General features: G+C 41.8%; 1 protein-coding gene across 1 annotated transcript in view; it reads right to left on the bottom strand.

Annotated features, from left to right (window-relative positions):
• The window catches only part of LOC310927358 (phosphatidylinositol-binding clathrin assembly protein-like), a gene marked incomplete at both ends in the record, with an annotated part of 28,918 nt that extends 3,046 nt beyond the window's left edge, over positions 1–25,872 (bottom strand). The window contains 16 exons of the mRNA XM_083889653.1: positions 787–810; positions 1,934–2,075; positions 2,807–2,837; positions 2,935–3,048; positions 3,216–3,313; positions 3,510–3,637; positions 4,638–4,740; positions 6,001–6,086; positions 7,872–7,913; positions 9,288–9,394; positions 11,295–11,406; positions 11,505–11,598; positions 12,150–12,252; positions 12,546–12,621; positions 15,198–15,340; positions 25,743–25,872. Of these exons, the coding sequence (XP_083745779.1) occupies positions 787–810; positions 1,934–2,075; positions 2,807–2,837; positions 2,935–3,048; positions 3,216–3,313; positions 3,510–3,637; positions 4,638–4,740; positions 6,001–6,086; positions 7,872–7,913; positions 9,288–9,394; positions 11,295–11,406; positions 11,505–11,598; positions 12,150–12,252; positions 12,546–12,621; positions 15,198–15,340; positions 25,743–25,872 (1,533 nt within the window). The remainder of the gene's footprint in view (positions 1–786; positions 811–1,933; positions 2,076–2,806; positions 2,838–2,934; positions 3,049–3,215; positions 3,314–3,509; positions 3,638–4,637; positions 4,741–6,000; positions 6,087–7,871; positions 7,914–9,287; positions 9,395–11,294; positions 11,407–11,504; positions 11,599–12,149; positions 12,253–12,545; positions 12,622–15,197; positions 15,341–25,742) is intronic.
• Between the last annotated feature and the right edge of the window lie 312 nt (positions 25,873–26,184).

Raw genomic sequence — 26,184 nt, 5'->3', positions numbered from 1 at the left:
TACATGCATGTCAAAGATGCCCTCAAAGTAATTCTAGAACTTTGTGTGTTTTACAACGAATAGTGGTGTAATGATTTTCCTGGTTAACTTCTGGTCAATCATGCTCGCCTGCTAGCTGGCTGTAAACTGTGGAATGGATTTCTTGAACGAAGTCGTGCATCATTACTCCGCATCTCATTGAGACACACCTCAGTTCAGGAAATCCATTCCACGTTTTGCAGCCAGCTATCAGCGCAGTCAGGGAATAACTTGTGGAGACATATCAGCAGACAGTAAAGCACAGACATATCGGATCGGACATTTCTACAGTTGTATCGGACATTTCCGATCCGTCAATTACGTCTGTATCGGAACCTGATAGCGATACTGGATCGGCTCGGCCCCATTCCTAGTTTTTCACAAGGACACCAGTAGTAATGGGTGGGTAATAACATTTGCATCGTGCAAAATTTTGCTGATTTGGTTTGCGCAAACGGGGACATGGAAAGTACGACCCAGGCCTTAGAGAAAACCTTTTATATGGGCAAAGGCCGTGCTTTCCAGACGCAGCCATTTTGCATTGCCATGTTTCTACAGCGGGCTGAAAGGACAAACCAGCCAAAGTGTGCGTTTTGCATTTTGTGCTGGAGGCGAACGAGGCTAATGAGGATGAAGACTTTACACAGATGGGAATGGGAGGTGTGAGTGTAGGCGTCCTCCTTTTGTTACAGTCTGTAGTCTCGCCACACACACATTAAAACTTTAAAGTAATGCAAAGAAGATGATAAAAGCAGACTGTATACTTACATAGCCAGTATAGATCATCCCATTCTGTGGAAAGTAACAGAGAAGGGAAAAAAAAAAAAAGGTTTTAAAGCAGGTCTGCATCCAAGAATTTCAAAGAAAGCCCATAGATCTTCTACAAAATGAGGGGGAGAAGATAAAGCAGAGCTTTAACTCTCCCTTGTGTCCCAGTCACTACAGTCATTTCTATTCAAGTCATGCCACCTGCTTTCCGAACCATTTGTTCAATAAATGGCCGGTTTGAGTTGAGAGGTCAATCAGTGGAAAATTAAAAGATGAAGCCGGATTGAATGGAACAGACGTGTAGGTAATTAAGACGGGAGCCGAGCGGGCGGCGAGGCGCATGAGGGAGATTTGATCAATTTCAGCGCACAATGAGATGATATCGATCATTTAAAGAAGCAGACGTCACGTCTGAAATGATGGATTGAACCAAATATAACTAAGTGCTTAATTTATGGAAGACAACTGAACTGACTATGTTATCCTGCAAGTGTGATCCTCATTTAAATTAGCCTTCTTGTTTAATTTATACAGTTTTCTTTTCTTAGATCAACATCATCTGAGTTATTTTTTAGAACAGACACAATAATAATTTATTAAATTGATTGATTGGCAGAAATCTAATTACTCTCGTCTTTCCAACTTCATCGTTCTTCAGTCTGAGACTTTTCTGCTTTTTCTTATTTAACTTTTTAATGATTCAGCAGGGCGCAGTGATGCTGCCTTTCCACCAGGACACTCGAGCAACCTCTGGCTCGTTTAACTGTGTATTGATATCTAACCGTAAACTGTATGTCTGTGGGTTTCAAACTATTGATCTGGCCAAACGAGCAAACTGTGGGTGGTGTTTTTCACTGTCTTCTGATTGATCAATGCATAAAATATCCTTAAGATCTGTCAGATGAAACCACTATGGAAAATAATAATTCCCGATTGACAGTCTAAGAGTCGTTCATATGGCGTGTGGACTTTAAATCTCTGTCAGCTGATACTTTCACAGTAGAGGGGAGTCATGATACTGAGATAAACCACAGCTCTTATCTTGATGTCTGTTCTTAACACTGGTGCTCTTGGTTAAAATTGGGATTTTACGGCTCAACAAATCCCTTTAAGTCTACACTCGATGATATCACAGTGTTTGCGTTACCATCTGAGGGACGGGCATGGGTGCAGGTGCCATGGGATGGGTGGTGTGAGTCCAGTTGGTGCTGGTGCACATGGTCTTTGACTGCCAGCCACTTCCTCCTGTTGGCTTCTTCTCCACCAACTGACTCCACTGGAGCTCCGGCCTGGTTCACACGGACACACATAGGTCACCAACTTTTGCGCACATTGTTCAAATAACTCTTAAAATATGGCATCATTTCAAACTTCGCCGAACTGGAATAAACGGCAACTAAACTATTTAAGACAGCACTTTGAACCTTTTCCGTCTTCTGTGGTGACCCGGACTTTTGTGGCACTTACTGCTTAACTTTGCGAGCTAACTCCCAATATCATACATTACCGTACAAAAGTTTGGCGTCCCCTATACAATTTTTTGGTGTTTTCCATTAAAAATCACACTTTTATTCATCAAAAGAGTTTCAAAATGAATAGAAAATATAATCAAGACATTGACAAGATTAGAAATAAGGATTTTTATTCCAAATAATAATTATGCCCTTTCGTGAAAGAACCAGCAAAACTGTTTTCAACTGTGCTAACATCATAGCACAAGGGTTTTCTAATCATCCAATAGCCTTCGAACGCGATTAGCAAACACAATGTACATATTCCATTAAAAAACAGATGTTTCCAGCTAGAATAGTTGTTTACCACATTAACAACGTATAGAGTGTATTTCTGATTCATTTAATGTTATATTAATTGGAAAAAGGTAAAGATAAGAACATTTCTAAGTGACCCCAAACTTTTGAACGGCAGTGTACAATATAAAACACACAAATATGTTTTTAATCCAAATCTTAAAAGTGCTGTGACCAAACTAAATGGACAAAATACGTATAACCCCACTTACTTTTTGGCTGGTGTCCCTCCAAACTGCAAATCTGCGAGAAGAAACAAAAAAAAGCAGAGACATCAGAGACGAGAAAAGACAGAGGGAGATGAAACGAAAATATATTTAAATAGAGACTCTCTACTCACTACCAACAAGGTTGGCTAATGAAGAATCCAAATCGTTGGGCAGCATTTTCCCAGAGTGCAACGGGGCTCCTGGGCTGTGGATTTGAGTGTGCAGAGCTGGCTTCAGCAGGTCACCTGACATTCGAGGGTTACCATGGAAATGGAGAAAGGAGAAAAGAAGTGAAATGAGTCAAGAAGCATGGGCATCAGTGTCACAGCTTATCCAGCTCTAAGCTGTGCGTGTGTGTGTGTGTGTGTGTGTGTGTGTGTGTGTGTGTGTGTGTGTGTGTGTGCGGTCCTACCTCCCCAGGCATTGTTATTGTTGGGCACAGTGTGTGTGGTCTGAATGGGGGTGAAGTTTGGCTGCAGGGTGAACAGCTCACTGGTCAGGTTTGGCACACTGCAGGAAGGAGGGGACAGAGCACATTTATTTTCCTCGTTTTATTTTTTATGGAACTGGTGGGAGGGGGGGGGGGGGTATAATTTAAGAGAAATCCATTTTATAGTGACAAACAGGCAAAATCAAGTGGGATCACGGTGTATAAACAAACTCTTCACTCTGAGTCTGTTTACACTGTGTGGGGTCACACACTCACTGGTTATGGATGGGTACGATGGGCGAGAAGAGATCTGTGGTTCCTCCACTGCTGTTGGCACTGCCCACTGACTGGGTGCTGGGGGACACAGTGGGCGTCTGAATGTCGATCACTTTGTGACCGTCGTCCTGCGTGGAGAGAATCAAAAGTAAAATAAAGATGTAGTTTCTCGAAGAATAAACCTCTCCTGAAGTAGCACTTTAAAGGTACCCTGTGTAAGAATTAGTGACATCTAATGGTGAGACTGCAGATTGTAACAAATGAGGGACTCTTCCACTCACCCCGGATTTCCACCGCGCGCGTTACGGCAGCGACACGTCAGCGGCGCGGTCGCCGTTGCTTATCGATTCCATATTAATCAATGTGAGCATTTCCAAAACCGCGCCGCTGACGTTCCGCTGCTGTACCGCGCCTGGTGGAAATCCGACTTAAGAGTCGTAAGTTACTGCTAAAAAATGCAAATTATACGCCCCGAAATTTGCCGACACAAAATGGCAGCATCCAAAAAGTATAATATATACTTCCAAAGCCAAATTATTTTAAATTTAAAGCAAAAATTTCAGACGTGTCAGAATTAGTGACATCTAATGGTGAGACTGCATATTGCACTCCTCCACTCGCCCCAAGCATGCTACGGTGGCCTGTGCGTACCAGACAGGATGTCAATTTTAGAGCTGCAACTTATGATTATTTTCATAATCGATTATTTTCACGATTAATCATTTGGTCTATAAAATGTCGGAAAATGTTGAAAGTTACAATGCTCTCGAATGTCTTATTTTGTCCACAAACCAAAATTATTCACTTTTAATGATTCCTTTGTTATGTGGAGCAAAGAAACGAAGAAAATATTCAGATTTAAGAAGCTAAAACAATCAGAAATTTGAAAAAATTAAAACTATTATTTCAGCTCTAGTCAATTTCACAACTCTCCTTCCTCATAGGTTAATGTGGGTGGAGTTTTGTTTAAGCCTCTGCTTGAAAAAACGAAATGCAAGTTTTCACTCATTGGTCTGTTCACGTAGTTTAATGCTACAAAAACCAAAAAGATATTTTATTGTAAAGCAATAATTATCAGGCGTTGGATCAGTTTCATGCATCGTATAATTATATTTCCTCATGTCTCGCCTTGTGTTGCTGCAGTCTGTTGTCCTCTGTCTTGTCATCCATGCGACTGAGTGAGATGCCAGTACTGGAGAGAGAGGACACTGCACTGGAAAAGGTGCTGGATCTTCAGACAAACACACACATAATACACGCAAACAGACAAACACACAAACACTTCATTTCTGCACGGCCTGCGGGAATTTACACCATCAGCCGTGTTTAGTTTGCCATCGCTCTTTTGTACCGAGTCGTACTTTTTAAAGGTCCCATATTATACCCTATTTGTCCAAGTTAACCTAGTTCCCTGGTGTCCTAATGAACATGTTTGTGACATGCTTTGGTCAAAATACCATAAGGATGAAGCACCACAGCAGTTCAATCACCCTGCCAAAACAGCCGTGTTCAGAACGCTCTGTTTAGTAGTATCTCTTTAGGTCCACCTTAAAAAAAAGTAAAACGAAACTTAAGGGACAGGAAATGACATCAGCCTCAGAGCTAACAGCAGTTAGCATTTGGAAAAGCAGGCACATTGCCGTCATATATAACATGTATCCACTGGACAGATAAATCCTCTGAGGCTGGAAGTTTGTGTAGAACTCTGTGCTGCACTGTGGAGCCAAGAATAGAACTTTTCGCGGACTTCAGGTTTCCGGATGTCGCTGCCCTCGCCTGCACTCTGTTTGTGTGTTTTACGGACAAAGCGGAGCTCTGCGAGACGACAATTCCAGGAATTTAGCGCATTGTGACGTACCAGTGAGTGCGGAAGTCAACATCGCGTGTTTTATCTCCTGTACTTAGACTGAGGAGGACCACAAAAACATGACTGAGTCATCTTTTGTCACACTTTGGCGACTGGTAGGGCCTCCAGAGTCCCAAATATAAGGATTTAAATGATTAAGAAGTTGATTTTGCATAATATGGGACCTTTAAGGCTGTAATGCTCGCTGTGAAAAAAGCGAATTAATCAAAAATAATGAACATGTTGAAACTTTTATTACTGCTGTAGAGGGAAATTAACTAAAGTTCACGGAAAACCATTAAAGTCAGCACTGAAGTGAATTTATGTACACCTCAGATCCACAAATGTGAACCGAAACGAAACTTCTATTCTAAAGAGTGTTTGAAATGCTCGTGTAACAAGATAAATCACACTATAGTCTCGTCATTTTTAGATACTGTAATGCAGAAATGTTACATATATCTCTGAAATGGCCGCGCTATCTCGTCAAAATATGGCATAAATGGCAGTGAAAACAGTCAGAAGTGTTGTGTTAGGCACAGATTTACGCTTGCCACTCTCTATGTGGTGAATCAGGTCACGGTGATTTGTCATCGCAGGCACTTTATAGCAAATCTGAGCAGCATCTGTGTGAGTTGATCCTACCTGCTGGCTGTGGAGATGTCCTTGAGCTTCCTTCCCTCCAGAGAGGCTAGATGCTGCTCCAGAGCCTCCAGGAGAGAGCTAGGAGCCTGAGAGGGAGGAGGGGTAAAGGGGGTGGGAAGGTGGGGGGGGCAATATTACAACCACAGCCAAGCTGACAAAGCGGGAACTCATTTCTTTCTCTCACTCCGCTCTCGTCACCTCCTCATTTGATCCCACACACTGAGAAAAAACGCGCAAACACACAAAGCAGCAGCAAAAAATCAAGACATCACCGCTTAGATTCGTTAGCTACGCTACGTCAGCTCTCCGGACTGTATTTTTGCGTTTTGGTTTCATCAGGTTTGGTTGACCAGCATGCAAACATCAGCCTCGGAGCATGCAAGCGAGTCCACAGCAGGACTGACAGGTCGGAACAGATTAGAGCCTCGTTGCTGCGGGGGGGCTCAAGAGGAGGAACACAACAAACACATCTCTGTACCTACTAACAGGCCCATGCAGACACCAGCAGTGCACTGACACTCTCACACACACATAGAGAAAATCACAATCCAAAATATTAGGAGTTAACCCATGGATTCCACTTTAGGATTAAACAATCTTTTTTTTGATTCGGTTCAGATTAATCTGCAACTCAAAACGCTTATTTTGTTTCCTCTGGAAGCCAAGGATGTTAACTCAGTGAAATGTAAACATCTGGTGAGAAACCAGGTATACACATTGAGCAGCTGGCCAGCACTTGTTTTATTGGAAAATCAAAGAAAAGAAAGGAAAAAAAAGAATGGATGGTTTCATTTTGACAACCTGTGATACCACGGTTTTTTCGCCCAGAGTCTCACATTTCAGCAAACACAAGGCAAACACGACAAGCAAAGAAAAGATTTCTCATATACTTATTTTAAGGGGGAAAACGAGAGTAAAATGCGAAATTCTGGATATCCTTCGTCAGAGAAATCTAGAATATGCTAAAAGTTTGAAAGTAAAACAGACACATACAGTATCTAGGGCTCAGTAAAGGCATGGCTCACTATGTTGTTGAATAAGGGCGTATAAGGTCTTCATAAGCACTACAAACTATTTTTCTTTTGTTCTAAATTTGGGATATTGTAAACGTCCGATTGTGTGTCCACGGAAAACAAAAGGCTAAGTTGCATTAGAGCGTGATATTGCAGTACTTATGATGGCTTTATGTGCACCTATCCAAGTCATATTTGCAGAGACCTATTTCATAAAAAAAACCATTCGCTGCTCTCCCCACAGCTAATGCAAAGGGATTTAATCTCTTCAGGAAGATGATTTGAACGCTGCTCATGTGCGCTATATTTCCTGAAGCTGTGCTGACTTATTTGCGTGATAAGCCTTTGAATCGAGACACACAAGCCTCGGTGTTTACATTGGGAAAATGCCAGACAGACTGCTGGAAAAAAGAAATATCCAGGCAGATATGACGCCTCAGTCATGGGTATCTAAAATAGAAAAAACAAGAGGCTGGCGGGGGGAAAAGTCAGCTGCATATGTGCTGCTCTCAGGAGCTTCAAATCTTACCTCAAATTTGTTCTTGCAAAGATTCAGAATGAAATTTCTGCACTAGTTTCTTAGAAATTGTGAAAAAAAAAACAGAATGCTCCAGGTCTTCATTTATGGTTTTTCTCTCTCTATTCTAGACTGCTGAGGCAGAGAAGGAGACAAAAAAGCAGAGGAGTTAAGGAGAGTGAGGAAGAGAGGAGGAGGACGGGGCAGCTGCAGTGTGGGCAGGTCTGTAGGGTGAGTAGGGAACGGGAGCGTTTAGAATGAAGCATTATGGGATTGACTGGACGGAGTTTAAATACTGGTGGACTGACTGGTTGATTGACTGAGATGAGATGTAGACTGACCTGTGTGAGATCGGGGCTGTCGCCCTGATCTATCCCAACTCGCTGTGTCACAAAAAAGGAGGAGGAGGAGGAGGAGGAAGGGGGGTGGGGAAGGGGAGGAGGGGAGGCAAAATGAAAATAAACCCAATGTAATAACAAAAATGAGGAGTAAAACAAACGAACGAACGGAAAAAATTCCCAACAGATCACAGAGTAAAAAAAGGGGAAGAGGCATGTGAAAGAGGAAGAGGAGGAGGAGGAAGAGGAGGAGGGAGAAAGAAGAATCAAACCCAAGCATTCATTACTTCATGCAGTGGCTGGAAAGGAAAACAAATAAAAGACAACAGAGGAGGAAGGGGAGGAGGGCGCGTGCACACGCGTACAAACACCGATAGATACACAAATAGAAACACGCACACACACTTAGATCTGGAAATGAATGCGGAGCACACCGACTGATCGAGACAGGCAGGGCAGAGAGGGCAGACAACAGGTCACGTGACTGTGTGAGGTCAGAAACATCCAAAAAAAGGGAGACACTCAACTAATGTTGACTTTGAACAGAAGGAAAAAGGAAGGGACACAGATGACACACAAACAGACAAACACACATTTTGTTAGACAGGTAAAAATGAATGGGTCCTTAAAGTCAACGTTAGTCTGTTGTTGTTGTTTTTTTTCTCTTTGCACCCCAAACCTTAATCCAAATGGGAACGAAACCAAGCAGTGTGAAAGCCTTTTGAAGATGGCGCACGGGATAATGCTATACGCAGTGGATAAAACTGTGAAGCCTACAGCAAGGACTGCAACTGTGAATAACAGCCACGATCAAGAAAAGTGTACAGTAATGTTTATTATTTGGAAAAGGAAAGGGAGGAGGTAAAATAAGAAGAAGAGGAGACAGAGATAGAGAGAGAAGAGCTTGCTTGGGCATGCAGTGCAGGCATGTAAACAGGCAGCACGCGAGGGGGTCCCTCAGCTGGAAGCTCTACACATGTGTGGCTCTCTGAAAAGTCAGCCGTTAATCACTGTCTTGGAGTGAACACCTTCCCCATGACAGCGCAAGAGAAAGACAGGAACAGGAGAAAAATATAGATGCAAAACAAATAAAAAAATAGACTTGGAAGGTTAGGGAAGAAGAGGAAGCCCATGGAAGCTGATTTACGCTCAAATCCGTGTTGTTAAATGTCGACGGTAAATCAGATCCCAAGGGGTCGCCAGAAGTCTGGAGCAAATCTCAACAGGTTCAAGTGGAAGTGATTTATCGCTAAAGGTTGGAAGTAGAAAATGAGATACTGCCTTGTTTTTTTTTTTAATGAGAAAGTAGAAGAGAGGAGGCCGTTGAGTTTTGCTCCGGACAGATATTTTCGCCCTGTCCCACTCGAGTGTCGTCCTCCTCAGAGGAAGAGGAGGACCAGTCCGACGAAGAGACTTTACCTCTGCCACTTTGAGGAACTCGGACAGTTTGGTCATCCTGTTGAGGAACGTCTTGTAGATCTCCAACGCTTCTTTGCACTGGTTCTTCTTCATGTCAAAGTATTTCTCTGTGTATCAGAAGACTGTAATTAGTGCAAGGGAGGGCAGCCGAGCAGTTCGTCATTTTCAAACAAAAATAGTAACGTGAAACAACGCAGTCACCCTTTGCTAAGACCCACGAACCACAGACTGACACTTTCATGGTGGGCTTCAATTGATTGCAAAGTAAAAGTGGAAGGTTTTCTCGATTTTCGAGGCTTTTGTTGGGGACTATTATGGTCCTTTTCCACCATGGTCCCCAGCTCCCCTCGATTTTAGACATTTCCCTGGTAATTGTTGGAGATTTTTAGGATTGCTAAGTAGTTTTAACTGATCTATAGTTCGGCATGCTAGTGGAAACGCAACTTAACCGTGCCGAGGCGAGTCGAGCCAATGTATATATACGCCATTAGTTTGTTGCCTGCTCCACGTGGAACAGCAGCACCCGTTACCCCAGAGAGTCCGCGTGTCTCCCAAAAAACCAAAGTCAAACCCTGAAAAGTACAGTTGGTGAAGCCACGAGCCATTTCTGTCTGCTTTTTAAAGATTGTAATAGGGAACAGAGGGTCATTATCCTCTGTTTTAATTACCGAGTGGCGCGGTGCTTCACTTTTTAACGATGTGATCTGTCGCCTTAAGCTTCTATCTTTATTTTATAACATGATTTTGTTGCTGAGTCATATCGACATCAATGCATAGCGTACAGATTTATGTCTCCTTCTGAGACTGCTTTGTTGTTTTCCCAAAAATCCCAAAACTTTTCTCCGACACCGACTTATTTGGAGAAAGCAAAGAGTCAGTTTGCAAATCGCAAAGACTGCAATTTGGTGGATATATTATACGATATTTCAGACCTGGGGTTTATATTTTACTGTTAATGGTTTCAGTAACAATAATTCATATCTTTATATTCTCCTGCAAGAGTGGGACTAAAGAATACATGATATTTTGACAGTAAATGGAAGTTTTGTGTCACTATATCCACTCTCCCACACCAAATTCCATAGAGAAAATATACTATTTTACACCATGGCACACAGGAGATGTTGATCTACACTCTTAGAAATAAGGGTTCCAAAAGGGTTCTTCTACAAGGGCTGAGGTTCCACCTGGAACCATTTGCTTCTGAAAAACCCTTTCCTGAATAAAGGGTTTTAAAAAGGTTTCAGGTGGAACCTTTATAAAAAGGTTCTACCTTAGAAATAAAAGTGCTTAGGAGAACCATATAAGGTTCTTCGGCTTGTCCTCATAGGAGAACCCTTTTTGGCTCCAGGTAAAACCTTTTTGGAGGGTTCCACCAAGAACCCTTTTAAAACCCTTTATTCAGGAAATTGGTTTTAAGGGTTCTCTAAATCAAAATGGTTCTTACTGGAACCATTAGTGTGACCAAGAACCCTTGAAAAAACCTTTCTTCGTGAAAGCGTCTTTCAGAGGCAAATGGTTCCAGGTAGAACCTCAGCCCTTGTAGAAGAACCCTTTTGGAACCCTTATTTCTAAGAGTGCAGTGAGTTAAAAATGCGGATTTTCTCTCTGGACTTTGGTGCAGCTGAGTGAGTTCTTTACAAAGTGACACAAACTGCTGAAAACATCGACCGAGGACTTGATTTGTCCCCATGTTTCCTGGCCATTTGGTCATTCGACATAGACTCTGATTTATCATAAAGATGGGTTCAATTAAGTCATGAATCATTTAATGAGCTTCACAGCAAAGACTCTGATGGTCTGGTTCTCCTCCTCCTGATAATTAATGGCAGAAAAGAAGATCTTTACAGTCTTTAATTGAACTTTGAGAGACAGCAGAAGCAAATATTGATCTCCCCTTAAAGATGGATTGAGTTGAGTCACAGTCTTGTGAAACTCCACATCAGTCTGCTCCATAAATACAGGGCAGTGTCGACATAGATGAACTCGGGGGTGTGTATGGTTTACCCAGCATGTTGATGACACCTTCGTTATAAGCGGCGAACAACCGTATGGAGTCTTTAAAGAGCAACATGAAAGCTGTGTTGATGACACCGTTGGTCAGTTCGTTGGAGTTTGGCTGGAGAAGAGATAAAAGGGAGGATCAGATCGAGATATTTTCAATCACGGCTACGATCGCGCAGATGCAGATTTAATGTATTTGAGTCCCACGTTTACCTGGAAATCCAGCAGTGCATCCAGCTGGTTCTGAATGACAGGCAGAGTCTTAATCAGCTTCTCTGTGTTCATGGTGCGCATCACGCCGTCGGCTCTGGAAAACAACAGGAACACAGGTGCACCAAAACAAATGCAACAGACGACAAGCCTTTAAAATCAAAACGATGCAGAAATTGTACAGAAATAGAGATGTGTTTCAAAGCAAGAAGGTGTAACTTTGGTAGGAACTAATGTCGGGTTCTTCTCCGTTAAATTAAAAGATGGATCATCTCTTAAAGGTCAAGGCACAGCCACTCTTCTTTGGTTATTTCGTTAGTTTTGACTGCCAAATTAGAACTCTGGTTGGCACAAGATGGCTGCCACTGTAATGCAAGGCCCTGACCTAAAGTACATAAAGGATGTTTACACATTTATAAACATACTTATGGGTATTATATTCAAATTTTTGCCAATAAACTCTCCTAAATATTACACACTGGACCTTTAAGAGTTATTTTCTCTTTAGCTCATATTAACACCTCAGCAATATTTACATATTATTTGAAGAGAAAAAATAATACTCAAGCCCTTTTTGGGGGGTAATAATGACCCATAATGCACCTGTGTTTAGTTGTGTACGTGTGTTGTTGTGTTGCATTTTGTTACCCCCTCTTCATCTTGGTGAAGTCCACCGCCGCTAGTCTGTAAGACATGGCTTTTTCATTCAGGTAGCGACTGTAGCGTCTGATGAAAGTTGACATGTTGTAGCCTTGGGTGGCAAAGAGGGGGCGCCGCAGTTAGGGAGTGATTACTTTAACTCAAGTCAGATTATTACATTTAAAAACAATCAGCCTTTTTACTGTAAAATACACTGTTTCAATAACAAAGCTTCTTGTAACAAAGAAAAACATGTTTCTGTAGGTTTGTAATCTTGGACTGTCACTTTCCTTCGAAACAAGCTCATTGATAGTGTTAGAGAGGCGAGGGAGTGGGACAAAAAAGTCATTTTGTTAGACGTACAGCACTGCTGAGTTCACAAACAGCCAAACGGCGTTAAATCACCTTGTAGTGCAGCCTTATCGAGAAAGTTGTTGAGGTTGAAGAGTGTGTTTCTGGAGGCAAGGTACTGCATCAATCTCTGATGGAAAAAGAAGCAAACAGAGGACAGAGTCAGTGATTTATCTGTTATCTGCTCCCTGACAATATCAAGGTAATATCCACCCAAACGCACCACGTGTGCCAGACACACTGAGGAGTTCATTTGTGGCGTGGCAGCTTTACAGAGTGTTTACCGAGATTGAGATTTCTGGACGCTCAAGTAATGAAACGGTCACTTTGACATCCTAGAAAACTGGGCCTGACACGGCAAAAGAAACCCAGCATATCACACTCCTTATCACAACTAGAAGAATAGAGTAGATCAAAAGCTTTGTCCTGAAAATGCAGCAGTTTCACAGTGAAAAAAATCCTTCAGTAAATCCACAAACCCAGTTTTTCTGCCTCGACTGTGAACTGTCGGTGTTTGGTTTGGATGCTGGGTTGCAACAGGTCAACCATCACTTTCTTTTCTTAGCTCGTGGGCCCTCGGGGAGTTATTTATCCACCGCTGCATCCGTCATGTACTCCAAATGTGTAATCTTGAGATTTCTGTGTTCTAAATCCTTTGCTCAGATCTATCTTTAAATGCGAAGAGCGCGTTTCTGATTGTTAATCACATAGCTGTCCAACGCTTCGCTCAACGGGCTTCAAACTTGGCAGGTGACTTACGAAGGGCACCAGTGGCTTAGCGCTGACGCCGTTGATGTTGTTTGGATAAGAAATGCGAGAAATATCGGAAGAAATGAACAGATGTGTTTCTAAAAGAGCCACTAAACACTTGACAGGCTTAAAACTTGGCACATGACTGCACCGGAGTGTCTGAATTTGACATTTGGATTAGAATTGCCCGAGGTATTCCGCTCATTTGATGGAGGTTCAGTGACTCCATAAGTTTACTTACTTACTATAGAAAGAAAAACAGGTACAGTCTTAGAAATAAGGGTTCCAAAAGGGTCCTTCTACAAGGGCTGAGGTTCTACCTGCTTCTGAAAAACCCTTTCCCGAAGAAAGGGTTTTTCAATGGTTCTTGGTAACAATAATGGTTCCAATAAGAACCAAAGAACCCTTTAAAACACATATCCTGAATAAAGGGTTTTAAAAGGGTTCTTGATCGAACCCTCCAAAGGTTCCACCTGGAGCCAAAAAGGGTTCTCCCATGAGGACAAGCCGAAAAACCTTATATGGTTCAACTTAGCACTTTTATTTCTAAGAGTGTACTGCACGCATGTGATCATTACTCTTTAGCGTGCCAGGCCTGATTCTGGCAGTTTAAGTTGCTGAGTCATCACAGCTACACGCTTCTCATAATGTCCCTCATTTTAAGACATGGAACAGACGTTTCTCACTTATGTCAAAATATCAAAAAAATACACCACCTAAAGTGTATTTCTTCGGATACTTTGACTGGGTCATCGTGTCTATTTCTGGTCTTGTGACACTAATGATTCAACGCGTGTGTTGCTTTGGTCGTCGCTCTCTTGTCGCGATGTTCCATTGAATGTCAGCGAGATACCTCTTCAGCGCTTGTTGGACCACGTGAAAGATAAGGCTTCAAAGAGTCTCACAGCGAGGACTGGAGAGAAATTACCACGACCTGGTGAAAGAAATGTCAGACTCGGGGTAGATCAATGACTGAAGTGACTCAAATGCCCACATCGATCTTTCACTGTCATATTTGTGTGGAGATGCAACAGAGGGGGCAGTTTTAGATTCTTACCCCCGTGCACTGGCCTCATTTAATCTGTGTATTATTTTCTCCATTAACACATAAAGTATTTTGTTTGTAAAATATAAAATGTTCAAAACTCCCATCAAAAGGAATAGAAAATTTGGACTAACTGATTTAATGTAAACAAAATGCATCTTTGAATTACCGCCATTAACATATCAACAATAATAAGAATGAGGGTGCTTTCACACCTATAGTTTCATTGGAAGCTGGGCAGAGAACGGCACAAAACCGTGCCACTTAGGTTCTGAGGTGATGACGCGCCCGGTGGAAATCGGGGGTTATCCCGTATCTCATACCCATAATGCATCAAACTAGACCGTTCCGGGTCCGAGACCACCCCTTCAGGCAGGTCTCGGACCGGTTGATTTGGTGCGCACCAAAGGACCAAGATTACATTCACACCTACGCAAACAAACCAAACCACAGCATTTGGTGCGCACCAAACGTGTGGTGCACGTTTAGAAAGCCTATTCCAATTCACCACAGGTAAAGTACTTGTTGCTTTATACATATGCATTCATAAATAATGTATGTGTTAATGTCGCATTTTACTTCGTAAAACTGCAACCCAGAAAAATGATGTAAGCTGAGCCAATGCCTTTATGACTCCAAGACATATTTGTGTCTCATTGGAATGAAAAGCCTGAGTGAAAATGCATTTAAAAACAATTTCTCACATTGTTATTGCAGTAATCAATTTTATAACCTCATAAACCCCCTAGAAATTGTTTTAAAGGGCTTGTTTTTGTTGTTGCTTTGCTCTCATAAAAACCAGACTACAGTGCCCAAATGACATACAATGTTTGGTGATTGTGAGAAAACAGTGGGGAGGGAGGGAACGTTCTCGTTCCCTGGGCTTCCACGCGTGGGTGTGATCGGCTCACCTCGTTGCCGTACATCATGAGGTGGTGTGTGGTGATGAGCGCCTTGAAAACCACTATCCAGCTGTTGCTGGCTGTGCGCTCCAGCAGTGTGTCTGCCAGGTGGGGGATGCTGACGTTCATCTCGTTGGTGCAGTGGATCAGGTCTGAAGGACAGAGAGAGAGAGAGAGAGAGAGAGAGAGAGAGGGAGAGGAAAAAAACGTGAACAACACTGCACAAGCAGGTTATCAATTGTTGGCAAAATAATAGGTTTTACTGCAGTGTCCTTAAACTCCTGCTGCCTGTTCATTTTCGAATAAAAGCACCAGCCAGTATCTTCATTTATAACCTTAAAGAGCTCATGGGTTGAGTTAATTATGACTCATTGAATGGGGACGTATTGACTGCTACATTAATTTTGATTCACTCAATATTAGCACACAAATCAATGCACAGATGATCATTTAATGATATTGAGTGTATGGAGAGATGAATCACAACCAAGGCTACTGTATCAAAAAAAATCCATCTCCTGGCTGTGATTCAGCAGCGCTTCCGACCTACTCCACCAACATGTCAACCAAATACCAACTCACAAGATGGAAAGTTACGTTACAAGGTCAATTCTATTCCAGCACAATCAACTCAAAAGATGCATAATTTATAAACGCAATGAATAGACTGATGTCAAATGAACAGGCTGATAGTGAATAATGAGTCTGAATTTTCATCCAGAGCATCTTTGTGAGCAGTAATGGACTAAAACTGACTTGACCCCAATGTTTGCCCTCCAAGATTCACATTTAGAGCGCAAATTGCCTGTTGAAAGCGAATGTGGACCACATTTCAAAAGGAAAACAGCTCTATAATGTGCCGTGTGTTGGATTCAAACGTTTGAAAATGGCAGGCTGTGTGTGTGTGTGTTAAATGAGAAACAGGATAATTACTTTCAAAGGCAGAGGAATCTCCATGGTGATATTTCTTCAAAAATACCTCTCTATATATAGTTCAATACAGGTGATTCAGAATTCAGCAGTAAATGTGAAACTGGGACAGACTCTTAAACAATGCCCTAAATTCCTGAAGGAGTTTGGCTTAAGATCACAATGTGAAGTATGTTCGGCATCTGTTTAATCTCAGAGATTTCCTGAGGAACCAAGTGGCTTTAGATGGCACAATAAACACATGCATGCGGTATTATAATCGTATAGTGCTTACTCTGCAAATCCATACACATGAAATTACCCAGCTGTGGTTCAGGAAGTAAAACAAAGCCAGTTGGTGTTCGTTTATATTGTTTCAGTGCTGTCATGTTAGGCGACCTTGGGTGTATTATCATAAATCCAAACTCAAAATACAGTATGAGACGAGAAGCAGGGACAATACTGAGGAAGTACATGGAAGAAAACATGCATTCAACATCCTCGGCCTGTTCCTTTTGATTGAATCAGTTTGCTCTAAAGCTGTGTCATGCCTTCTTCGCTCACTGATGCACAGTCGTGCTTAAATGTGAAACCAATGTCCCAGGCGTCCGCACCAGCTGCAGTTCATCGCAGCCAATGTCTCGATCCCGTTCATGAACTTAATGTTGTTTATTAAGCGTGAAAAGAAAACCTCGGAGACAATGATGCGGACAGCAGTAACTATAAAATTATTGATCGTAGCATTCAGCGTCTCTTTCAGCTGTGACTGCGACACGTTTTCAGTCAGACTCACTCGACAGCATGAAGGTCATAACGCTGATGTAAACATCAGTACAATATCTGAAACACCACTTTCTATTTCTATTTCCAAAGAGGAATTTGTGTTATTAAAGGTCACTACTCCTAATTAAATCTCAGGGCATTAATATCACAAATGGTGTCGCTCAGTCATGCTTTACACATTGCTAATGGTTTGTTTGTGAATTTCCTTCCCGGCTCAATAATGACTGGGACCATATTGATTCCAGCTAATTAATGTTTCCATACTGTAAAACGTATATTTGAAAATGCCCTTGCATACCTTTTTTTATGGCAAATAGTTATATATATTTTAGTAAAGTTACTGTTATGAGACCAACAAAAATTCAAAACCACATTGGACTTGTTAATTTAAACGTAAAGTAATGGTATTTTAGCATATGTTAGCCTTTTCACACCACTCATAGAGCCATTAGCTTGTGCTGGATTTAATTTTTAATTTTTTCAAAATAATACCATGTTATTACATACATTTATATGTCATTATATACAATTAGCACCACTTTGTGGGTCTGTATCCTCACAGAGCCATGAGCTTGTGTTAAATTTATTTTCTTTTTTAAAGTTTGTTTCATTAGTCTATCAGTTATTCACTGTTCCTGTTCAAGTAAATGAAAAATAATAGCATTTTGACATGGTAACATTAGCAGTTAGCAATGCGTTGTGGGTCTGTATCCTCACAGAGCCATTAGCTTGTGTAGAATTTCTTTTAATTTGAATTTTTAAAGTTTGTTTCATTAGTCTATCAGTTATTCACTGGTCTTGTTCACGTAAACGAAAAGTTATAGCATTTTGACATGTTAACATTAGCATTTAGCACCACTTTGTGGGTCTGTATCCTCACAGAGCCATTAGCTTGTGATGTGTTTCATTAGTCTATCAGTTATTCACTGTTCCTGTTCACATGAATGAAAAATAATAGCATTTTGACATGTTAACATTAGCATTTAGCAACGCGTTGTGGGTCTGTATTTACATTTACATTTACATTTAGGGCATTTAGCAGACACTTTTGTCCAAAGCGACTTACAATAAGTACATTTGTCACAAGAAAGAAACAATCCTCACAGAGCCATTAGCTTAGCATTTTTGAAGCAGCTTTCATCAGTAGCATAATTGATGTGTCTTTGTTTTGATTCATTCTCACCACTCATATACAGTAGTCACATTTTGGGTCTGAATGGGCAGCTATTTTCAGCAAAGATGCTCTAAAGAAAACAATTTTCACGATGTATATATAGGACCACATGTCAGACAGACAAAGTAAATAAGTAGCTTGTGGATACAGTCCAATCTTTTAGCTATAATCCACTTTTAATTATATAGCACCAACTTATCATATATCATTTCATATGGCCCACTCACTACTTAATGTTTTTTGTTTAGTAATAGTTAAATGTTGCATCATAAATGCAGTGTTATCGTGAATTATATATTGTTCCACGTAACGTTTATTTTTGAAATTCTGTGAAAAAGCTATTGCATTGCAAATCACACACCTATACTGAATACTTGCTTACTGTTCTTAGTCGAAAACACTAGCTGGAACGAGGGCTTTACCATTCTGTACCAAACCGAACTGTACCATGAAGGAAACATGGCTTTATTGGCATAGTTTGAGACCTTACACTATTATACAGAGAGAACAGAAACGTATCCGTTGACACAATGAGCAAGCATCAGTGGAGGGAAAAAACGTCTGAGAACCCGATTCAAATATGTGCGGCATCTGCCTCAACCGGTTGCGGTGAAATGGAAAATGGAGGAGAATAGGAGAGAGAGAGGCGAGGTAGAGAATATTAGGCATACGGTATATTAATCTAGTGTCAGAAATTGACCAAAAACAATTGATAACATTGCAAGAGTAACAGCTGGGAATTTAAATAAACAGGTTCACAGCATCAACTGTCAACTGCTGCTCGCCAAGTAACTGCAAGGTGCATATGTTTCTACTTGATCACAGTCTTAAGTAATAACCCTCTGTCAAATTCACCAAGCTGTGTCTCACAGTGTTCCTCTGGTGATAATTCATCCGCAAGGTTTTATTCTCTGAAAGGAGTACATAATGAAGTATTGACCGTATGATTGTCAGCTGGGATTATTGATAAACTGCAGAGCACATCCATAACACAGTTTCTATAAAGCTTAGGGATAGCAGCGTGCAAACATTAAGACAAAGATTGAGGTGGCAACATGAGGTGTCACTAAATTAATTTCACAACATTTGTTATGCCAGTGAGGATAAGACCGGTGTTTTATGTGTGAGAGATTTCCCATAAAAGCTCTTATCCAAGATCTTTTAAAACCTTGGCTTTAGATACAGTGAAAGAATTGCTAGATTAGGTCATTATACCGACGTGCAGGATATGATTATATATGACTGAAAGGCCAAAAATGCAGCGACCAAGGTGGATTATTATCAGCTCATTTTTGTTTCTTTTGCAAAACATATACATATATTGCTGTCACAGCCGTGACACACAAGCAGAGTAATCATATGCTGAATAACAGCAGACTGTGTTTTCAGGGCAGAAGGTCATTTTTGGACTGATTACTATTCTACAGCTGATAAATCGGGCTTCTATTGCCACTCTCCACTATCTCAGGCGTGCAGAATATTGCCGAGTGAAAGTGAAATCCCATTACTCTGTGTGTCATGCTGATCATTTGCAATGGGTTGTAAATAATCAGCACTGGCCGTTCATGTCACCAACAAGTCTGTCAAGGTCATGACCCTGTGGAGGGGGGTGGAGACATGTCGATGAGAACCCAGGGTTTGCTCACTCTGACTGCCTTCACCGCGTTTGATTTATCATTGATTCTATTTGAAGAAAATGTGGCACAAGCATTCGTCTCGTCTTCCCACTGTGCCTCTTGAGGACGGATCGATAACAAGTTGAGTGTATTTTTAAAGTAATTGAAATGTTGGCAGTATTTATCAAGCCTCTCAGATCGGGTAAAGCAGTCGAGAACCACGACTCTGCCGCATTTGACGTTCATTACCATTTCGACCTCAGTAGGAGAACTGGCTGCGTTTATAACCCCAGGCGTATGATTTTAAATCCCACTCAGTCACGGGCAACTTTGCCTGAAACCTCTCTAGTTTGATTGTGTTTTCGAGTTGTGTTCAAGTGGTAAGAACATACCATTCGTTCATTACCTCTGCCAAAGTGTGTCACATTTTTCTGGTTTTAATTGAATTTTTTAGGGACATAGTTTGTCGTCCAAAGAAGAAATGGTGGTGATAGAAATAATGTGCCCTGGAGTGGAGTGGTTGGAATGGAGTGCTTTTGTAGGAGCTATGTTTTTGTTGTTGTTATCGAGTTTGCATGTTCTCCCAGTGTGTGCGTGGGTTTTCTCCAGGTTCTCCGGTTTCCTCCCACAGTCCAAAAACATGCAGATTTGGGGATTAGGCAAATTGGACGCTCTAAATTGACCGTAGGTGTGAGTGTGAGAGTGGATGTTTGTTTGTGTACGACACCTTTTGCCAAATATCAACTGGGATTGTCACCGACAGTAGAAGATGAGTGAGCATTTACTTATTAGCTTTATTAGCTATCCTTTTTTTTTAAATTGAATTGCTCGTTTTGTTCAACATATTTAAGTTTTTAGTGTTTAGTCATAGTTCAACATGGAAGTTCGTCATGTAGGATGACTGGTGATGAACAAGAAAGGCAGACAGGAATAACTGTTCTGTTTGCTTGCTTTTTGTATAATAAAACCACACAAAATGGCAATAACCGGCCTTTCTTCTGCAAAATAGTAGCCTTTTGTTTAGGGATGGGATGATACCACTTTTTTGTCTCTGATACCAATACTGATATCACAAATTTGAGTATCTACATTCTTAGAAATAAAAGTATTAAGTAGAACCATATCAGGTTCTTCGGCTTGTCCTCATCGGAGAACCCTTTTTGGCTCCCTTTTATAAAGGTTCTACCTGGAACCCTTTTTGAGGGTTCCACCAAGAACCCTTTATTCCGGAAAGGGGTTTTAAAGGGTTCTCTGGATCAAATGGTTCTTACTGGAGCCATTAGTGTTACCAAGAGCCCTTGAAAAACCCTTTCTTCAGGAAAGGGTTTTTCACAAGCAAATGGTTCCAGGTAGAACCTCAGCCCTTGTAGAAGGACCCTTTTGGAACCCTTATTTCTAAGAGTGTACCGATACCGATATCAGTCCGATACAGCCATTTTTGACCATTTTGTGAACTAGAAAGCTGTTTGTGTTAAGCCATAATTCTTCAACGGTGTAACACGTTTTGTTCTGCCAAAAGCTGAAATAAACATCCCAAACATGACTCAGCTAAAATGCTTTTGCTGATTTTTATTTACATTTTTACAGTCTGTGCATAGTGAAGCGTACAATAGATATAGGATTTTTGGATTGTATCGGATTTTTTCATTTTTATCTGTCTGATATCCGATCCAGTGATTTTGACCAGTAGTGGAACGATACCGATACCGATTCCCATCCCGACTTTTGATGAAGTGCATAGTACATGTTCAGGCTAACCTGCCAACATGGAAATGCAATCACGATTTGTCCATCTGTCTCTCGAAGAAATTAATTTTCTTTCTGTCTCCAAATCAAATTCTGAGCCAAATCTGCATCCATCACAGCGATAACGGTGTCACAGTGAAACCATCATTGAAACAAATTAGTTTAACAATTACTTGACGTGCGTAATGACAAAATGACAGCGTCCACAAACGTTTCCAGTTCCATTTATATTTGTTCTTTAAGTTCTCTCGTCCGCACCACTCACTCTTATGTCGTCTAGCGTCTCTGGGACTCTATCAGTTCTGGGTCAGACAGTTCAGGGTAATAGTGTTAATTAAATGTTGCTCACACCAGCCATACACCTGCTATCTACACTACTTATGCTTTGAGGAGTGTTGCTGGTGCTGGAGCCAATCCCAGTGGACCGTGGGCGAGAGGCAGCTAAATACACACTGAACAGATCACCGTCATCCACAGTGAGACAAAGAAGCATCTCTGCATGTGTTTGGTCGAGAGGTAGACTGATTAAATAGGCCAATGCTTGCTATTTTGTAATAATCGCGGTGGAGGGTTATTATTTATTAATGCTAAGTCACTAGAAAACATCCCTTTTTCATTGATCATTTTAGCAAGATGTGCAGTATATCAGAGGTGTCAAACTTGCGGATTTAATTTGGCCCACCACTTCGTATTGAGTTATAATAGGGTATTCGTGTATGTTTTTTTATTTTTTATTTTGCATCATGGATACGATTTTATCGCGAACGATATATCGTTCCATATGAACACTAGCACTTTTATTTTGAAAGTTTGTGAAATATTGTGACAAATATTGCTGCAGCGATGTCACGACAGAATATCTTGATATAATTGTAACTTTTTTTTCCACTTGACTGGCCCCCTCCTGACTTGACTACATGACCCCCCCCCCCCCCCCCCAAAGTAATTTGAGTTTGAGACCCCTGTGAGTGGTCATCATGATTAGAAAATATAATGTGTAGACCAGTGGTCAGCAATTGGTGAAAAAAAATCTCATCTTAAACTAATTGCCTATAAATTTTATATCGAGTTCAGAGAACTTATTCAACTAGATTCTGTTGCTAGAATTGACAGATAACCTAAACTAACTGGACAGCCAGGTTTGGGGAGTAACTACTACTATTTGCATATGTTAGGCTCAAAGAAGAAGGAGTATTTCCTAAAATTGAAATGATGCACAATAAATATTAAGAGTACGAGCGCATCACACGCATTTGTCTTCGTAACAAGCTGGTGATTAAAGACAGCGTCCACATAATTTGTTAGTTTGAGGCAGCAAACGTGGGTTTTTGGTTGTGACTGAAGGCGTTTTAAGGCACTTTCCCTGATGAAGATACGATGTTTTGGCGCGTGTGTACGTCATGTTTACGCGACGTCCCGATTGTTGAAATGAGTCTCTAAAGTAACGCTAAACTTTAAAAACAGATGCACACATACGCAGTGCACAGATACGCGTCATGGAAACGCGCCGTGCATTAACGTGCGTTAACGTTGACACCGTTAACGCGCCCAGCACTAGGTTTTACCTAGCTCTGCCACGCGTATTGAGTTCACTGGTGTAATTGTTGCTGTGGCTTGTTGTTTACTCAAAATACCGATCACGTACTGTGTGTTTTGTACGTTTTCTGTTAAACATGGACGATGACAGAGAGAGAGTGTGAGCGTGAGGTGTTGGACGCACACGTATCTGACCTCTCAGACCCGACATTGACCCTCAGACTTGTGCGGCCGACTCATCAGAAGACCCTCAGGGCTGTGGAGCTCATTACCTTGTCTTTGCATTATTCACCTCCTCGCCAAGGCCCTCGCAGACAGTGGAGGGATTAATTCCACTGTCCTCCAGATTACCAACAAACTTTCATGCGGTGCCCTGCCCTGACCTTAACATGCAGCCTCTATAAAGAGCCCTGCATAGGGAGCAACAGCGGTGTAACAATAAGAAACAGAGTTTTACAGTGGGAGCCGTGTCTATTAAAGCAGCTGCATTAGAACAAAACAGTCATTCAAATACAAATTCAATTCAAGCTTCCAGGAGGGTGAGGCTGAGCCAAGTGTGAACAGCTTCTGCTTTAGTGTGGAGTGTTTTTTTTACGCCACAAATCATCCAAATAAGAGTTGGATCAGAACAGCAACTGCCACCTTGATGAAAAAATAAACAAAAATCACTCTGAGAGAACCATCGCTGCCCTTGAGAGGAGTTTTTATCACCACTGCGATATGCGTTTTCACGACGTTTGTTGACTGACATTCACTAGTTTCAGAGAAACTCTGACTCACAGGCGATGAGCGAGGGAGACGACCTTCTGCCATTTAAAAACTGCAGTGGTTAAATGTTCTTATAAAACTGCAGCTTTGCTCGTGAGTGAGCACAGGAGTACACGCAGCATGGAGCCAGTGTCCTGATCCACTTTATCTGATAGGCATCAGCAGAGTGCTTTATTTGGAACTGCGAATTGGCTCAATTTTCTGCAGAAATTGGGTCAGTAGTTGTGTGTTCTCCAAGAAATCCTTCCGTTTTATGTGACAGGAGTTTCCACACTCTTCTTCTTATGAAATGCGCCTTAAAAGTGTCAGGAATACACTGAAAATGTAAGCCATGAGATTTGCGTGAAATCAAAGCAACCATAATTACTGAATTGCCATTTTTCCTGAATAAAAAATAATGGTTCTGGAACTTTTAGAGCACAGCTCTAGTCGTATGTGACGTTTTTAGTGTCACCGCCACTGATTTAGATGTGCTGCGTTGAGGCGCCTGGTGGCACATCTTGAGAGAGCACCCACAATCCCCCTGTGTCACCTCTGCTGTGGACATGAGTGACTAATCCACTGCCAAACTTGCCGGCTGACTGGCTCGGATGGCTGACTCTGTAGCAGCTTGGCTACCTGCCGTGTTGTTTCTCTCTGACTGATTTATCCACATTTCCTCTTGATTAGCCATCTTGCTATTTGCACTTCTGGATGTGTGTCTGTCTGTGTGGGTGTGTGTGTGTGTGTATGTCTGTCTGGACTGGAGTCTTGACTGGCAGCACCATTGATTACCTGTGGTCTCTATCGATCGTGTCAAGTAATTATAGCGAGGCAGAAAAGCCACATCACCTTATAATCGCTGGTAAAAAAAAAAAAATTGAATAATAATCTACATTTGATGTGACTTTCTGTCTCAGTGTGTGTGTGTGTGTAGTAATTGCTGCAGGTGATTAGGCACAGTGTGAAGAAAGAAAGGAAATTAAGTGACACCAAAAGCGGGGGTAAAAAAAAAATATCATTTTAACACCCACTGGCACACCGACTGTATATATATATATATATATATATTATATCCATACACACACGGTTATGCACAGCTATTCCTCTGAGGACACTGCATTGACTTTCATTCATTTAGAAAGCATAAGCATTTCAATTCAAAGCCCAACACTCAACCTCAATCCTCAGAGATGCCTCATTCAGACCAGGTTTTGGTCTCCATGAGGACTGCCAGTCCTGACAAGGTCAGTGTTTATGGCAGAAAATGTCCTACAGAGGAACAATACACATGTACACCACACACACACACACACACACACACACACACACACACACACACTGACTGACTGACTCCCCCTGCAGCCTTCAGCCACTGACACATTCATTAATGACAATAATGCAGCAGAGGACATGACAGTGAACTTGAATGTGAGATTCTGTAAATGAGCGGAAAATGAGTGTGACGCCGCACACAAAATGCTACACAATCTGTGTGAAGTGTCTCCAGAGGATAATAGTGCTGCTGCTGCTGATGGTAGTGGCGTTAATAATGGATAGGCCTACACTGTAAAGCGGCTGGTTGCAATATGATTAGCCTGGACCAGAGCGGCCTATTTCCCCTGAATGACATGCACATATAGTGTCTGGCTGTTTGCCCTGCCCGCCATCCTTTTTTTTTTTTTTTTTCTCCCCCCATGTTATATTACATTATATGATGCAAAGTGTGACTGGCTCGCGTTCATTTAATGACAGGACACATAATAGTGCACAAGCTCGCGCTGCGTAAATTCCATTTGAATCCAAGGGAATGTGATGGGAAGAGGCTGCAAACATGAACTGGGGAGGGTGAAGCAGAATAAGGTGCAGTGTGTGTGTGTGTGTGTGTGTGTAGTAAAAAAAAAAAAAAAAAAAAAAGCCTTTGTGATGCTGTATGTGTAAATGCATGCACTGACCTACAGTATGGCGCATACATATATATATGTGTGTGTATATATATAGATATGTACATGTATGAGGAGTAGTATATGATGTTTAACCTACAGTCAAGGTGCTTCTTCTTGGGTCCGCTGACTTCGTGCGTCGTGGCCTTGCACACGGCTTTGCTGATGGCAGAGCCGGTCATGCTGTGCTGCGCGGCGGCGATCCGGTCCGTCAAAGACTGTCCCGACATGTTCCGGTGGTGGTGGTGGAGGAGGATGAGGCAGGCGGAGTGATGATGTTCGAGTCCGGGCGGTGGGGGGAACCGGGGAGGACGATCAAAATGTCTTTAGCGGCAGGGAGGAGGAGGAGGAGGAGGTGGTGGTGGAGGAGGAGGGTAGTGCCCTCTGTGAGGATCGGCCGTCTGAGCAGGAGGAGGAGGAGGAGGAGGAGGACAGCAGCTTTCACTGGCGAGGATCCGGTGGGAGAATTCATGCGGCGGCCAAATTCAACATCCGCGGGTTTAACACTCGGTCAAAGGCATAATGCGCAAAACCTGCATATG

Source organism: Microchirus variegatus (assembly GCF_963457635.1).
Source record: "Microchirus variegatus genome assembly, chromosome: 5".
NCBI classification, from domain to species: Eukaryota; Metazoa; Chordata; class Actinopteri; order Pleuronectiformes; family Soleidae; genus Microchirus; species Microchirus variegatus.
The sequence above is the reverse complement of the archived record's forward strand: the minus strand, read 5'-3'. Positions and strand labels throughout refer to the sequence as shown.